At 33.9% G+C, this 15,451-nt stretch overlaps 3 protein-coding genes across 3 annotated transcripts; 1 reads left to right on the forward strand and 2 right to left on the reverse strand.

Annotated features, from left to right (window-relative positions):
- The first annotated feature begins 1,432 nt into the window (after positions 1–1,432).
- Positions 1,433–2,546, forward strand: LOC115991924 (pathogenesis-related genes transcriptional activator PTI5-like). The gene has a single exon (XM_031115904.1). It carries the CDS (start codon positions 1,632–1,634, stop codon positions 2,160–2,162), a length of 531 nt encoding a protein of 176 aa, XP_030971764.1. The 5' UTR covers positions 1,433–1,631; the 3' UTR covers positions 2,163–2,546.
- A 4,869-nt stretch (positions 2,547–7,415) lies between these two features.
- Positions 7,416–8,811, reverse strand: LOC115988718 (ethylene-responsive transcription factor ERF091). The gene has a single exon (XM_031112329.1). The coding sequence runs from the start codon at positions 8,250–8,252 to the stop codon at positions 7,458–7,460; it is 795 nt and encodes a 264-aa protein (XP_030968189.1). The 5' UTR covers positions 8,253–8,811; the 3' UTR covers positions 7,416–7,457.
- Positions 8,812–11,475: 2,664 nt separating this feature from the next.
- On the reverse strand, positions 11,476–12,785 carry LOC115990523. The gene is made up of 2 exons (XM_031114350.1): positions 12,199–12,785; positions 11,476–11,500 (listed from the first exon to the last, which is right to left on the reverse strand). The coding sequence occupies exons 1-2, from the start codon at positions 12,783–12,785 to the stop codon at positions 11,476–11,478; spliced, it is 612 nt and encodes a 203-aa protein (XP_030970210.1).
- Between the last annotated feature and the right edge of the window lie 2,666 nt (positions 12,786–15,451).

Consider the following 15,451-nt stretch of genomic DNA (forward strand, 5'->3'; position numbering starts at 1 on the left):
TACAGTACTTTCAGTAAAAAGTTTTCAGTTTCAGCAAAATAAGTAGATTCCAAACAGGCATTGACCTAAATTCCTATTGGAACAAAAATAACAAGCACAGCACGCCAGAAAGAAAGAATTGAAATAAATTTTCTTTGTTGCACTGTATTTGTACAAGGTTGACTTTTATTAGCTGATAATTTCCTTCTTGTGCAATCAATGTTCGATTCTTGTGTTTTGCAGTTGTTTCCACATAAGAAATGCAAATACATTCTCCCATTGATCATTACTTTGACATCACCAACACATTATATCTACTAATTCTTTTAAGGAATTGGGTTTACCTGTTTTATTTCACCTTATGCATTTGTACAGGTTTCTATTGCTAGATTCAACGGATTTTGCTGCACTAAATTTGCCACTAATATTCAACAAATGATGTAAGATGAACTTTTTCCACATAACATGCTTTGTTTTGCTTTATTTTTCTTCATACTAGTGAAGCAAAATATATAAAGAACGACCCAAATACCATGGTCAGGGACGGAGCTAGGACTTTAAGTTAAAAGGGGTGACTCTAACCTCTAGTTCGGCGGTTTCTTAGCTGTGGAGGTTTTTTTTTTTGATGTGTGCGTTTGCTGGGTAAAGACAAAATTATTTTGTTTAAAACTTTTTAAAGGGCCAATTGTTTGTTTGAGTAAAATTGATTAATTGGACTTAATTTTTTTTAGCTTTGCTATTGGTAATTTTTGTTGTTGCACAAATGTTTTTGGGATAGTATATATTGTTTTAGCTCTATAAATTTTTTTAATGGCCTTTAAAATGAGGAAAGTGCTAGAAATATATTGTTGATATAGTGAGTGATTATTGGTAAGTAAAAAAGTAATGTAAATAATAGGCCTAGATGCGAACCAATAGGAATTTGTACCTCAATAGTTTATAAAAATATTATAGATAATTTTGTAACTATAACGTTATTTTAAAAAGAATCATCGATATTGTTAAGGGGCAAAATGTAAATTTATAGAACAAAATTGCTAAAATTAATATATATATATATATATATATATATATATTACACTAATATATATATATATATATATATATATATTTAAATTTAGGAGGGGCCATTCCCTCCCCGGGTCAATTAATTCCTCCGTCCCTTACCATGGCCACTCTTGGGATAATGAAGGATCAAATTCAAAAGTTCACTGCAGTAACCCGACCCTTGGAAAGATATTTGGGGCATCATTATCCCAAGATTAATTGGCAGAGTAGCTAATATGTTTGTATCATTATAAATAAAGCACAAAATATTTTATGTTAGCTTGGGTTCTTTTCATACTGAAATCTAGAAGGCAAGTGCAAATATGTAATTTGTAAGGTAATCAATGGGTGACGTTTACACTATTGCCACCAACCAACCTGTAGAAGAAGAAAAAATGCCCCATTCCTCTCTTTGGTTCCCATCACCTTCGTATTTCCACAATATAGAATTCATTGTCCCCACAATTTGCCTATCATGTTCCAAAGTTAAATACAAGTCTTCAGCGACCTAACACAATCTTCAGTCTTCAAAATCTCCACACACCAAAAAAGAAAAAAAAAGAAAAAAACCCTCTTTGGAGTAGAAGAAAAATAAAGAGGAAGCCATGGTTTTAGCCTCCCAAAATGAACTACCATTCAATGAGAATGACTCACAAGACATGACTTTATACCATGTTCTAAATGAAGCCAATCAAACCATGGCTCTCAACACTTCTTTTGTACCCCAAAGACACCAAATCAATACCTCAAGCAGCCTAGAACCAGCCCGGAACATTGGCAAGAAACACTATAGAGGCGTGAGGCGTAGGCCATGGGGGAAATACGCGGCGGAGATTCGTGATTCAGCACGACACGGTGCCCGTATATGGCTAGGCACATTCACAACCGCGGAAGAGGCTGCCTTGGCTTATGATAAGGCTGCTTTTAGGATGCGTGGTGCTAAGGCTCTCCTTAATTTTCCAGCTGAAGTGGTGGCTGCTTCTTCTGTTCAAAGATTTAATCCAAACTCAAGCATGGTGAGCTCAACTAGGCATGATTCAGAATCAAGTGGTAGTTCTAGCACACATTCCATTGGGAATTCAAGGTTAGAATCTGAAAGTAGCTGTAGCACAGCTGGGGAGGCCGGAGGGGTTTGACAACCTAGAAAAATAGGAGCTTGGTCAATTATTTATTATGTCTAGCATACATAGGGACATCAAATTTCATGTAATACTAGGATGTAGGTGTGTGTGTGAAGGTTTTTTCATTTTGTTTTGTCAGTGTCCTTAATTTGACGGGTCCTTGCTTGTGTATATAAAAGAGGTCTAGTTGCTCATAAAAAAAAAAAACCAAAAAAAAAAAAAAAAAAAAAAAAAAAAAAAACAAAAAAAAAAAAAAAAAAAAAAACCAAAAAAAAGAGGTCTAGTTACGAAGTTTGTGTTGCTTATTTCCTTTGCAAATGGTGAGAAATGCTCGAATCTACCTGAAATGTACATCTCATTCATTTTAATGTAATAAGAAGGCCAGTAAGGCCACAGAAATGCAAAGTATTGAATGAAAGGGAAAAAAAATGTTATGAAATTGAGTTGGTCTAAAACAAATATAATGTATAGATATAATCTTTGCTGTGCTTGATGAGAATCTTGAAGCCCCATCTCAACCTACTTATTTAGTATGTTTCAAGAATAATATTCCCTCTTTCATATGATAACAAATTATGCTAATTAAATTCGTGTGAGATTTATCATTTACATGAGAGAAAAGACCTTTATTTTCAAAATATAATAATTTTTCTAAAATGTTTGTGATAAAGTAATGTGGATATTTTGGGTAAAACATGGTTTTCCAACGAAATATATTTGGTTCAAACGCTGGCTTTATTTGTGGGCAGAAACAAATTATGACAACAATTTATGTTTTAATAATTAAACCTCAGAACTGGTGGAATAGTTTGGCCATTTGGTAAGAGATTTTTAATAATATACTTTAAATTTTGTGAAAATATAAATAAGTGAAAAAAATGTATAAAAATACATATTATGATATTTAAACCATAAAAATTATTGTGTAAACACTGTTACCAAGCAGGGCTTGTGTCGCAAATAAAATAGAATAGAATATTACATGCAGGTCATATCATAAGGTCACAAATCACAAGACAACTGGTGTGAAACTGTGTAATTCCCTGGACCAAACTATATGCCACATGTGTCTTGGGGCCGATATATGAGTGTTTATTATAACTTTTACTGCTATCGGATAAGCTTAAATATCGTAGAATTTTGTTCCTTCGTCGTAGAAGTCACAGATTGAATAGTGGGAATTTTTTTTTTTTTTTTTTTTTGGAAATGAAAGATTATAATACAAGTATAAAAACAAAAACAGCTGGTCCAACACAACTAACAAATTTTAAAATTCCTTCATATCGACACGTGATAATTACCTCGAGGAAAATTACCTCGTATGCTTGTGCAACGGTCCAAGAATTTGGTAGACTGGAAATCTGGAATACATTATAAAACCTGTTGGCCATCTAAGTAGAATCTTATTTCCCTTGCAAAAGCGAAGTCCTACCTACTTCCATGTTTGTTTGTTTTCGTTTGTTTGGTTTGTTTGTTTTTTTTTTTAATCAGTAAAGGGCCCCCTGAAACCGTGTTCAAATCTAAACCATTAATTTCTTTATATTTTATAATATTTTATTAACTAAAGTGACTTATTTAGAGTCATTACTCATTAGGCAAGTCACAATTTTTCTGGTCTATATTAAAAATTTGTGGTAACATCTTTTTTATTCACTTACTCATAAATAATTAGCATATCTGGTATATATGGTAAAGGAATTTTTTTTTTTTTTTTTTGCTAATATGGTAAAGGAATTTTTATTTTGTATAGTTGGTATAAATAACATATTTGTTAGGTTCTAAAAGTTTAGAACAATTGACAAACCATGAATATAAATTTGTCTAGATATAAATCTTTAGAGTCTATGAAGTCATATTAGACAATACTCAAAGTGTTGCAAGTCAAAATTCAAAGAATATACAAGTTGCAGGTTCAAAAAATTAAAATCAGATTGGTTCAATTGATCAAGAGAATTTTTCAATCGATCGGAAGTTACAGATTAGCAAAAATTAGCAAACATAAAAAACTCATAACTTGTTCATTTGAAGCCCAAATTGCGATCCGTTTTTTTTTTTTTTAGTATTTAAAGGACATTATAAACTAGCCCTAGTTGTGGTTTTCAGAGAGAAAAGAGTGCATCGTATGCCTCCAATTTTAGATCTAGGGTTTTTGTACCCAAATCTCTCTCATATCTTCTACCAGTAATATTTCTTGAAGACACTCAAGATCCAATATTGTAGAAGTTGCTGCCATCACTAGTCATCAAAGGTGTTAGAGATTTAAACCGTCAAGGGTGTTCTTGGAGTCACAAACTAGAGAGTTGGTGTTGCTAAACTTTTGAGTAGGATCTCAAAGTCATAAGCATGGGAGCTTGTGTTTCAACAAATCCAAGAGAGAAGAGTCTGTGAATTCGAAACTTGTATGTGGTCGTATCAGTAAGATACTACTGGAGATAACAATAGATTTAGGGTTAAATCTTATTGTAAAAACTTTAATTCTTCATTAGTGGATTTGTTTACTTTGAGGGTAGTTAGGTCAAATCCTCCTTAGATTTTTACCTTAAAACGGTTCGTTTCATTAGTTTTCTTAGATAATTGTATCATCGTATTCTTTATTTTTCCACGGCTATGGATGATATGATCTTTCATTGTTTAACCTAGATCTCATAATTAACCTAAGTAATTACTTGGCTAATATATTAGGTTAAACAATCTGTTTAAGAGGGTCTAAACAAACAAACAATCTTTCTTATATAATTACCTCCATATAAATGAGATGTTATATATAGCCGTCACATCATATACCACCTCATGATGAAGAGTATGAAAGGCGGGAGTTATTTTCTTCCTCCATGACCTTTTTTTTTTTTTTTAAGAATATTTTCTGTCCTTTATTTATTTATTTTTTCTGAGTATTGGTCTCACATGCACAAACATATAAAAATTTGCATACAATGAGTGGTAACAGAATAAGCTAGGCTGTTTGATCTCTGATTTTAGGTGGCATGTATAAGATTTAACAAAACTTTTAATGGAGAAAGAGTTGTCAGTGGTATTAGATTGTATATAAATATATATGTAAGGGACCGGAGACATTTGGCTAGTACTTGAAGGTTGGATCTCTGCTTGTTAAACCAAATAGTGAAAAAGAGTCTAAAATAAGATTGAACTATACAATTCAACATCTCCATCGTCGACTATAAGTTAGGGTTGTAAATGATGGCTATAAATGTCACACGATATAATATTCCGAATCAATAAATTCAATAATCAAGATTGTCTCTTTGTGCCGTTTTCAAATTTGATTAGGACCCCTCACAATTTGCCAAAATTAATGCATACTATAGGTTTTGTTTACACCCAGTTGTTAACTACACCAACATGGGTGTTAACTACACCAACATGACTGTCTTTTCCTATAATGTGTCGTCTACTGATCGAGCACTAATAGGACAGTTGAAACTTGTTCAATGATTTCGACACGGGCATCAAGTTGGTCTCCTGATGAGACTCTCTATATCTTTTAATTCCAAACTCATCTAACTTTACTATATATGCCTTCACAATCTGAAAGTCTTTCCTGACTTTATAATATTATTAGAGAGGCTACCAAATTGGTTGAGGTCCAAGAAGGATAATCACGCAAAGTGCTTTTAAAGAACCCACTTCACAAGCTCACTCCCAAAAATATTGAATCCATTGGACTCTGGATGTTTCACCAATTTGGTAAAGCCCTAAAGTTCTAGAATTGATGCGCCTTTAATCATAAGGTAAATTTGTCCTCAAATTTTAGTTAAACCATCACCACTGATTTCATGATGGTTGTCAATGTGGACTGTGGAATACTATACTTCTATGTTGATAATTTTATAGTTGGATAAAAAGAATTTGAACTTTGGATGTCTCCGTCAAAAATACCATGAGATGTTAGCAATTGAACTATAAGACTTTTAATAAATTTTCATAATTTTTCACACGTTGTCCACATTTAACATATGAAATAAGTGATCGTATGCCGACGATCTATATTAAAGAGTGTGCTATAACTATGTCACGAATAGGGTGAGGATTAAACACATCACAAATATAACAAATATTTCAACATCAGGAGAGAGTGAACCCATAAATTACAGAATCTTCTCGTTGATTGCATCCCCTCCTTGCAAAGGGTCTCGTACATTTGTAAGCCACCAGAAGCGTGTGTTCGATGGAGGTATGGTGGGACACACTCATTAGCCTCCTATAATCAATGACAATATTTGATGATGTTGATAACTTCTTGTACATCAATTTCAACATGAAGCTTAGTTCAAGTCAAAATATTCCTTTGGGTAGATGCGGATATCAAATGATACGTGCCTAGATTAAACTCTTGTCTAGCTAGATGTCAAAAGAGTGATATTAGGGATAATATCAATTGTATTACATAAATCTTAAATATTACTAATATATGCCAACTTCAAAAATAAAAAAATTGACAATAACAATAATTTTGTTTATTAAGTTGTGAATGTGACATTAATCATATTAATTTGTATGGATTTGTATTAAAATAGCTAGTACCTTAAGCTTTTTTTATTTGACAAATCATGTTACTACTTAGAATGATTGCAGGGTGATTCATTTAAACAACGTAATATCACTTGTGTGGATGTTTGGACACATATTAGGCATCGAGGTACATATTGAAATTCATTTTGCTTCCCAGTTGTTGTGTTGTTGCCCGCATGGACTATGACTACTCTGTAAAATCAGAAATGCTTCTCACATACTGAATTGTATGATTGTATCTTCACCTGCCTTAACACTTAAATTTATTTTAAATTCATCTCTCTTCCTGTTTATCGAGGACTGTTTATTATATTCTGCTGATATTATGAATGAGCCTAAGTACTTAAAATGCTAATGTTCGAGCAACTAACTTCACAGTTATTGCATTAATTGCTCCTCTTTCAAATTTATCTCTAATGAGTTCTTAAATAGGGAAATTAAACGCTTGGATCAAAGTCAATTGATACATATTAGCTTAAAATATTCAGTCAGGTTATGTATGTATATAAATCAATCCTTCGTATTGACCTGTTCACTCATCCATAATGCTTGTCTACGTGCAACAATGCTTTTTACTAGATGCATGGATGCCTAACTACAAATAATCCAGACCATCCAATTCCATACATATATATGGATGGTCCATATTGCAAAGAATGTCATCTAGATATGCATTTACAATCACAACACTGTTTTACATAAATTCAACTAATTAAGTATATTGATCTTTTACTTGCCTCAATCATTTTTCTATGGGTAACTCATCCTGTGAATTATTTGTCAAAAAGAAGACAGCAAACTGTCCAGGAAATCACTCCCCAGGTCCTGAAACTCAACAACATCAAATTCATTCCCTGCCATTCTTTTCAAAGCAGGCTGTTCGATCATCATATCAACATCTTGTTCCCACTCTCTCAACACTCTCTTTCGAGGATTACAAACTTTCTCACTGCAACCAAGAAATGTTTCTTTTTCATCTAGATGAGAAGTTATAGAAGAGTTGTTCACATCAATTCCTAAAGCCTTGGCAACCGTCTCAAGTGGGAAGTTAAGATACGCCTTGTGGCCTCTAATTCTCAAAGCAGCCTTGTCATAAGCCAGAGCAGCTTCCTCAGCTGTGTTGAAAGTCCCAAGCCAAACTCGAGCGCCTTTTCTTGTGGAGTCTCTAATCTCTGCAGCATACTTTCCCCATGGCCGCCTCCTCACACCCCGGTAGTGACGTGTAGCCACCTTCTCTACTCTTACATTAGTCTCCGGTAAGCACGAGTCTGTTGCAGAATTGCTTTCCAGCTTGTCATTACTCGACTGTTGCATATTGTTTGCAGGGCTAATACCATCAAGAAGCTCCTCCCAGGCCTCGGCTCCCATTGATATCCACCTTCCTAGACTTGGTAAACGTTGTAGAACTTTCATCGACCTGTCTTTCCCATCAAGACTAGGCAGTTCATCCCAGGAATTGGAAATTTCTGATGTATCTTTTGTTCCTTCACCTGCTCCATCCCCACGAATAAAGCTTGCCCACACGTTCTCTAACATTGCTCCAGATGCCGCATAATCTTCACCATTTTCAGCCATATTGCCAATTACAAACTCTTTTATCTCCAAAAGTCACATAAAAATATAGAAGAGGGGAGAGGGAAGATTTGGAGTTGAGAAATATAAAGCATTAGAGCTAGACACGTAATTTGAACACCTCAGACTCAGCAATGCTTTATCCTACTTTCAACAATGGGAATCCAGTTGGAAACTTGTGGTTTCATCCACTGACTGCTAAAATCAAGGAGGATATTAGGATTAAAACACCATGAAAATAGCTCAGGCTGTATATTATATGGCTCCCATGTTGACTTGTGTGGTTGGTCTAATCATTTGTATAGATACTATGTACTTCGTATGTCATATTGGAAAACCTTCCTACAATTCATGATTAATTACATAAGAAACAGAGAAGCAGAAGAATTGAAAGCTGGCTAGAGTATAATTTACATTTTTATAATTGCCTTTGCGTGGTGCACATATATTTTGGCATGTTTGTACTATACCTCATTAGTCATACCTTCGTCACAAGTCTGCCTGTATACACCTTCAGATACATATTATAATATTGTTCTTCTTATCCCTAATAAAAAAAGCAACTGTGGCCAATGGCTTTATGGCCTAATGGCATATGCAATCCATGTGTGTTATTACTATCCTCTGCATTTAAAATGAATTTACATTTTATAATTCAAATTAAATATTATAAATTTAACAGTATATCTAGTGTCATATCATTTGGGTCATATTTGGGTCATTATGATTGAACTTAGAGATAAAATATTAAGCTTGAAATGGACTGTAAATTGACTTTATACATATTATAATTTTGTATTCTTAGAATAATGGAAGTAAGGCTGCGTTTGTTTCGACTAAAAATGGATTGGGGAAAACAATTTACACCCTGTCATGTGTTTGGTTGCGCATGGAAAATTTGGTCAAACGGAAAATCATTTCCATTGATTGTAAAATACCAACCCCACACTCGTAAATCATTTTACACTTTCATTTTACCTTCAAATCATTTCCACTATCCTCAGAAAATTTCTCTTCTCACTCACTCTCATCACTCATGCCAAGCCCAAGCCGAAGGACGGAGAGAGCTATCGTCGGTGAAGCCCAGATCCAATCCCCGACCTACGGCCCCACCGGTCTGATCGCACAGCCACAGCTTCTCCGTTGTGCTCAAACCCATCTTCAATGAACCATGAAACCCACCGTCGTGCCTGCAAGCCCCTCTGCCAATGAAGGCAATTTCTCATCTACTTCACCTTCATCCTCTCTCTCACTTATCGACCCATCCTTCTTCCACCCATGCCATCTCTGCCTTAATTAATTAATTAATTTATTATTTTTTTTGTAAAATAACATTTTTGCTTGGGTTTTGGAAGATTGGTGGTTGGGGTGATTCATGGGTTTCAGTGGTGGTGGGTTGGGGGTGAGTTTAAGCGTTGATGGTGGTCAATTAGGGGTGGTGGATCGTTGGCTATGGTGGTTTGTGGGTTTCAATGGTGGTGGATTATGGGTTTTGGTAGATGGTTTTGATATTGATTTTGAGATTAATGGGTTTTGATTTTGATTATGATTTTTCAGATTAATTGGTTATGTGGTGGATGATGGTGGCTGGGTTTGGGAGTTAAGAAAATGACTGAGAAAATGTGAAAAATTTGTAGGAAAATAATATTTTCAGAATATTACCAAACATTGGAAATTGTTTTCTGAACTGTTTTCCATTGCAGAACCAAACATTCGGATTTCATTTTACTTACGGGAAAACAATTTCCCTTGAAATCATTTTATACTCAGAATTGACTTTCCGTTGAACCAAACGTAGCCTAAAATAGTATTAACTGCAAAGGGCAAATTGTAAGAATTTAGATATTTAAGGGATTAGCAGAAATATAACAGAAAATAAGTGCTTATGTGTAAATTGTAAACCGCGCTAACCAGTTGTTGAAGTTACTGATTATACAAGGATAATGCTTGTGTGAAAAAGTGTGGTAACGTTGTTCTAGTAACGTTGTTTGTATTTTTTAGAAATATGTGTGGGTAAAAAAGTGTGTGAAAATACATGTAATATTGTTTAAAAACTGAAAACATATGTTTAAACACATGTACCAAATGTGCCTTAAGAACTTTGTTGTTTCTTTGAAAATACATTTAAGAAGAAGAAGGGCATTTTTTAAATACTTGTTCAAATATAGATCCTAATTCAAAGAAATGTTCACATTTCTCCAAGTTTCAACATTTTCTTTTAATTTTTCCTCATCTTTTTGAATAGCCTTCCTTTTTCTTTTTCTTTTTTAGGCTGAAAGAATATTTTGAATAACCAAGTGGAGGCAAGGGGGGTTTTCTAGTACATGTTTGAAGCTCACCATAGTAAAAAGGTGCAAAGGGAAAACCAGTTCCATTTTAGACCACTCCATATTGCCACCTTTTATGCATGGAAAACAGAAATTAAAAAATAAAAATAAAATAAAATTATGCCCATATAATTAAACCGACCCAAATAATTAGGTACCGTAAACCAATGTGCTTGGTAACCATATTATTAGGCTGGCCATTTCTTGAGGCCCAAGAATGTTTTGGATGACGAAATCTGAATAGCTGGGAATACAATTTAATTAGAAGCCGCACGCGTCAACATAAAATATTAACAAGAGAAAAAATTTAAAACGACACAAAAGAAGAAGTTTATGTGCTTAACATCAAAGCAAGAGATAATACATAGATGCGGTGATATGACTTTAATATATCAAAGAGAATAAACCTTTTTTTTTTCCTTGGGGTAAGTCAAATGAGAAGGAATTTAATTAAAGTTATTGAGCAAGAACTTGAAAACTCTGGGTGCATTTGACTTCTAATGGGCATGTTGGAAGTGCTTGATGGAATAATGGCCGAAGGGTTTGATTTTGATAATTCTCTCTTTTACGTCCTTGATAGTATAAAAATTAGGCCAGGCAAATGGGTTAGGCCGGGTCAAGTTAGGTGACTCATTTTTTTTACGTGATTTAAAAAAAAAAAATATACATATATATATATATATATATGTATGTATTTCAAACTTAATAAGTCATGCAACAAATTATTACCAAAAACAAAACACTAAACTTCTAACCACCACACTTGGTATAGAAAAGGCACAATTTTTTTAACAAATTCCAACACTTAGGTTCAAATCCACCAATAAAACTAAAAAAAACCAATTAAATATATATATATATATATATATATATATATTCAAAGTTTACACAATTCAAATTCAAAGTTCACTAATGATATCATAACTATAAAATAAAAAACAAAAATTCAATATCAGAAATTTGATGTCATTGACCATTTCAAGTTATCATATTTCTTACGCGCACCTGTTCATGTTACATGTAAAAAAAAAACAAAGTAAATGTAACATATTAGATAAATAAGAATAATTAAGTAAATATTTAAAATGAAATGAACCTTAATCTACTCAATATTAGTAGTAGATCCAACACTAGAAATCTTCATGCTTGTAAATAACAGCTCAAGTTGGCAAGTAGCTTCATTAATTAGTTTACAGAGAGAGAGAGATATGAAAAATTACCCTCACTATGGTCCGTGGCCAAATGGAGGTGCCCTGTGGTTGTGCCACTACCCGCATCTGTGATTGTGAGAGAGAACTGGACAATTAGAGACTCTTTAGAACTGGATAGTAATAGTGAGAGAGAAGAAGAACTGAAGCATGAAAGGAAATAACTTAAGTCCGCTACCATCTGCATGCTTAGTAAGGTAGTGGTTGGTTACTTGGATAGCTTTAGTGTTTCATTGTTTTAGTTTTTATTTTTTATTTATTTTTTTTTTTAAAAATGGTGTGGCGAGCACATTATATATATATATATATATATATATATTTATATATATATTTTTTGAGAAACTGGTAAGGAATTTTAATTTAAGCAAATATAACTGAAAAACATCCTTCAAATCACGTGGTAAATCTTCTAACCACATATCAAAATCTGCAGATGCAACTACTCTACGGGCAAAGGCATGAGCAAGCTTATTGCCCTCCCTCTTGACATGACTAAAACTACAATTAATATTAGACACTAAACAATGAATATCAGCAATAACATTTCCAAACATAGTCCTGGAAGACTTGGCTGCAACAAGAGCTTGGATAACCCACAAGGAATCACCCTTCACCTCCACGGATTGAAGACACAGCTCCTTGGCAAAGACAACAGCTTTTCTGGCAGCTAAAGCTTCCATCATGTCCACAAAACCTGGATGCCTAATTTTCTGGCTCATCGCACCAATGGTCAACCTCGTCGAGTCCCTAATAACCACCCCAAGACCTGCACAAGCCTGCTCCTTAAACAAAGCCCCGTCAAAGTTAACTTTAAACAAACCAGAGGCAGGTAGTTTCCACCAAGTATCCCCAATTCGAGCAACCATCCGAGAGATCTTTTTATGCACATCATGGAACTTCTTTAGCAAATTAGAGGCCTGATGACACACCTCATCAATACCCCACACCTTTTGTCTCTCCTGAACCTTGTTCCGATGCTCCCAAATACTCCACGCAACCATGGCGAAGAGCTCCACCAGCTTGGATGAAACTTCCCCACACAGAAAGCAAAAAACATCTTCAGAGCATGGATACTATCTTCATTTGAGTCATAACACTACTTGCAAAGACCTTCAGCCACCACTTGCCACTTGAACAAATTAAGCTTGGTAGGCAGCGCCTCTCGGACAGCTCTCCATAAAAAAATGTCAAACTTTCTAAGGCACCCGAAGTTTCCAAATGCCATGCTACAACCTTTACCCACCTCCACAGATGAAGGACCTCGGGGACTCCTTAGCATCAAAGACATTACCGGACTAAAAATATTTAGCCAGGAAAACCTTATACACTAAGGAATTTCTGTCATGGAAAAAACATTTGAAGATCCCTAAACTCCATGCCTCCAACCGATTTAGAAGAACAAAGAGTCTCCCACCAAACCCAATGAATTTTCCTAGAATTTTCTAAACAACCCAACCAAAACTTTCTAATCATAACTTCAATATCCTTGAGCAAACCAATAGGTAGACGAAATACACTCATAGAACCACCGCCTTGATCATTATTTCCTTACCGGCCTGAGAAAATAACTTCTCCTTCCAACCTTGCATACGAGTCCAAATCCGCTCCTTTATAATTCATTATTTCTTTGCATACAATGTACATATAATTCATTGTCGTCTAAAAAATAAACTAAACAAAGAAATAATGAATTATAAAATGTATCTTTTTTTAATTAAAAAAAGGACAATTTATAAAAACTGGGTCATCGGTCAACTCATTTTACTTTGTGTTAGGTTACTTTCCTTTGGGTTATCAAATCGAGCCCAATTTTGCTTATTCTAATAAAAAATGACATCATGTATGTACAAATTGGAGAAGTGGGTTAGCCTTCATTGGGCTATTAACTTTTACAAGTTTTGGGCCTCCAGTCTAGAACAAAAATTATCAATAGTGAGGAGCAGTGGCGGAGTTAGGATTTTAGTTTAGGGGGGGCAAGGTTTAAAGACAATATTAAACTAAAATAACCTTAAAAAAACTAATCAATATTAATAACCTAATAAATAAACAATTGTAAATAACTATAATTGTTATACAAAATTTAATGCAAGTATAAACTACAGTTTATTTTTTCATAACAAATTTAATTTGCTCAACAGTATTTAATGATTTATATTTTGAAACTGTTTCATAGTCACTAATAATCAAAGTAAAAAAAGTATAGCAATAACCTATAAAACTGGAAACTAAAAAGTCAAGAAGGAGAAAAAATGGATAGTGGAGGTTTGAGAATTTCAATACCGTACTGGGACATTAGGTAGTTTATCTTTTCTATATAAAAATAATAATAATAAAGAGTGTAAAATTTAAGACCACCATCATCAATTGCGGTGAAAAAAAAAAACCCCAAAAATAATAATAAAAAATAAGAAGAAGGATAACAGAAGAAAATTGAGTTAAACAGTAAAGTGTCATATATGGTGATAAGCTATAAATTTGGACAATATAAAAGCTTAAAAGAGAAAATAAATAGTACTATTGTAAGTGGATGATCTGTGCAGCTTTTTCCCTTTTTATTTTTACATGTCAGGATTGTTTTTCTATAACAAGACATTTTGTCTTTTTGAATTTTTTTCCTATGTTGGGCAAAGCATTTAAAAAAGGAACCTAAATGCTACAATCTAGGGGACTTTTCAGGAGGAGTCAGGGGGGCAGTTGCCCCCTCTCGCCCCCCCTTGGCTCCGCCCCTGGTGAGGAGCATGGCAAAGGTAGCAAAACTACAGCAGCTCTGGCTAAAGAGAAAGAGCCAACTGACTGGTCTATTTCTACATTTATTAGTAATCCTTTTGAATTAAGTTTTTTTTTGTTAGCTGTGAGTAGTTGTGCTGGGTTAGAAGATCTATAAACTTACTAGCTGTTCCCGCTGCCAAACTTTTTGTTGCTATTAAAGCTGATTTTTCTTGTAATAATCGTAATCTACCTCCTCAAGTTCTGGAAGCTTGCCTTTGATTCTTAATTAAATTATATTTTATATAATAAAATAAAATCTCTCCGTTTTTTTTTTTTTTTTTCTAAGGAAAAAAAAATCTCCGACTTTGATATGTATTTATCAATCTTTCATGCACAGACTTTGTCCTATTTTGTATTTACGTTCAAAATTACACCAAGTCGGTTACTAATTAAACTCAGACTTCCCCCACAAACTATTACAGTTAGGAGCTGGCAAGGGAAGATGGCAAGCAGCCGCCTAGCCAAAAAAATAAAAAAGGTCCTATGTTTTCTTTCTATCTTTTTAATCTTTTGTTGTTTTGGGTGTACAATGAATTTTGTTTGTTACTGTTAGGTTTCACAGAGCTTTGTTAATAAATAATAATATTCTACTAATTAATATTTGTCATTTTAAACTTTAAAATATATTGAGTCAGCCTGATTATGTATAAAATTAGAATTGATGCTGATTGTTAAATTATAAGAATGGAATATCTATATTAATTACTGAAAAACAGGTTATGTGGCCATAGTTGGTAGGGGTAGTTGATCAGAATCTAAGACTAATTAACCAAGAAAGGTTTGGCTCCCAAACCCCAGCAACCTAGGAGAATAGAGAAGTGTAAAACTAGTCAACTCTCCTCACCGACTAGGTAATATTTGGTCATGACAATTCAATTGGTACGAGCCAAGTAGCCAA

This window comes from Quercus lobata, chromosome 5 (genome assembly GCF_001633185.2).
Source record: "Quercus lobata isolate SW786 chromosome 5, ValleyOak3.0 Primary Assembly, whole genome shotgun sequence".
Classification (NCBI taxonomy): domain Eukaryota; kingdom Viridiplantae; phylum Streptophyta; class Magnoliopsida; order Fagales; family Fagaceae; genus Quercus; species Quercus lobata.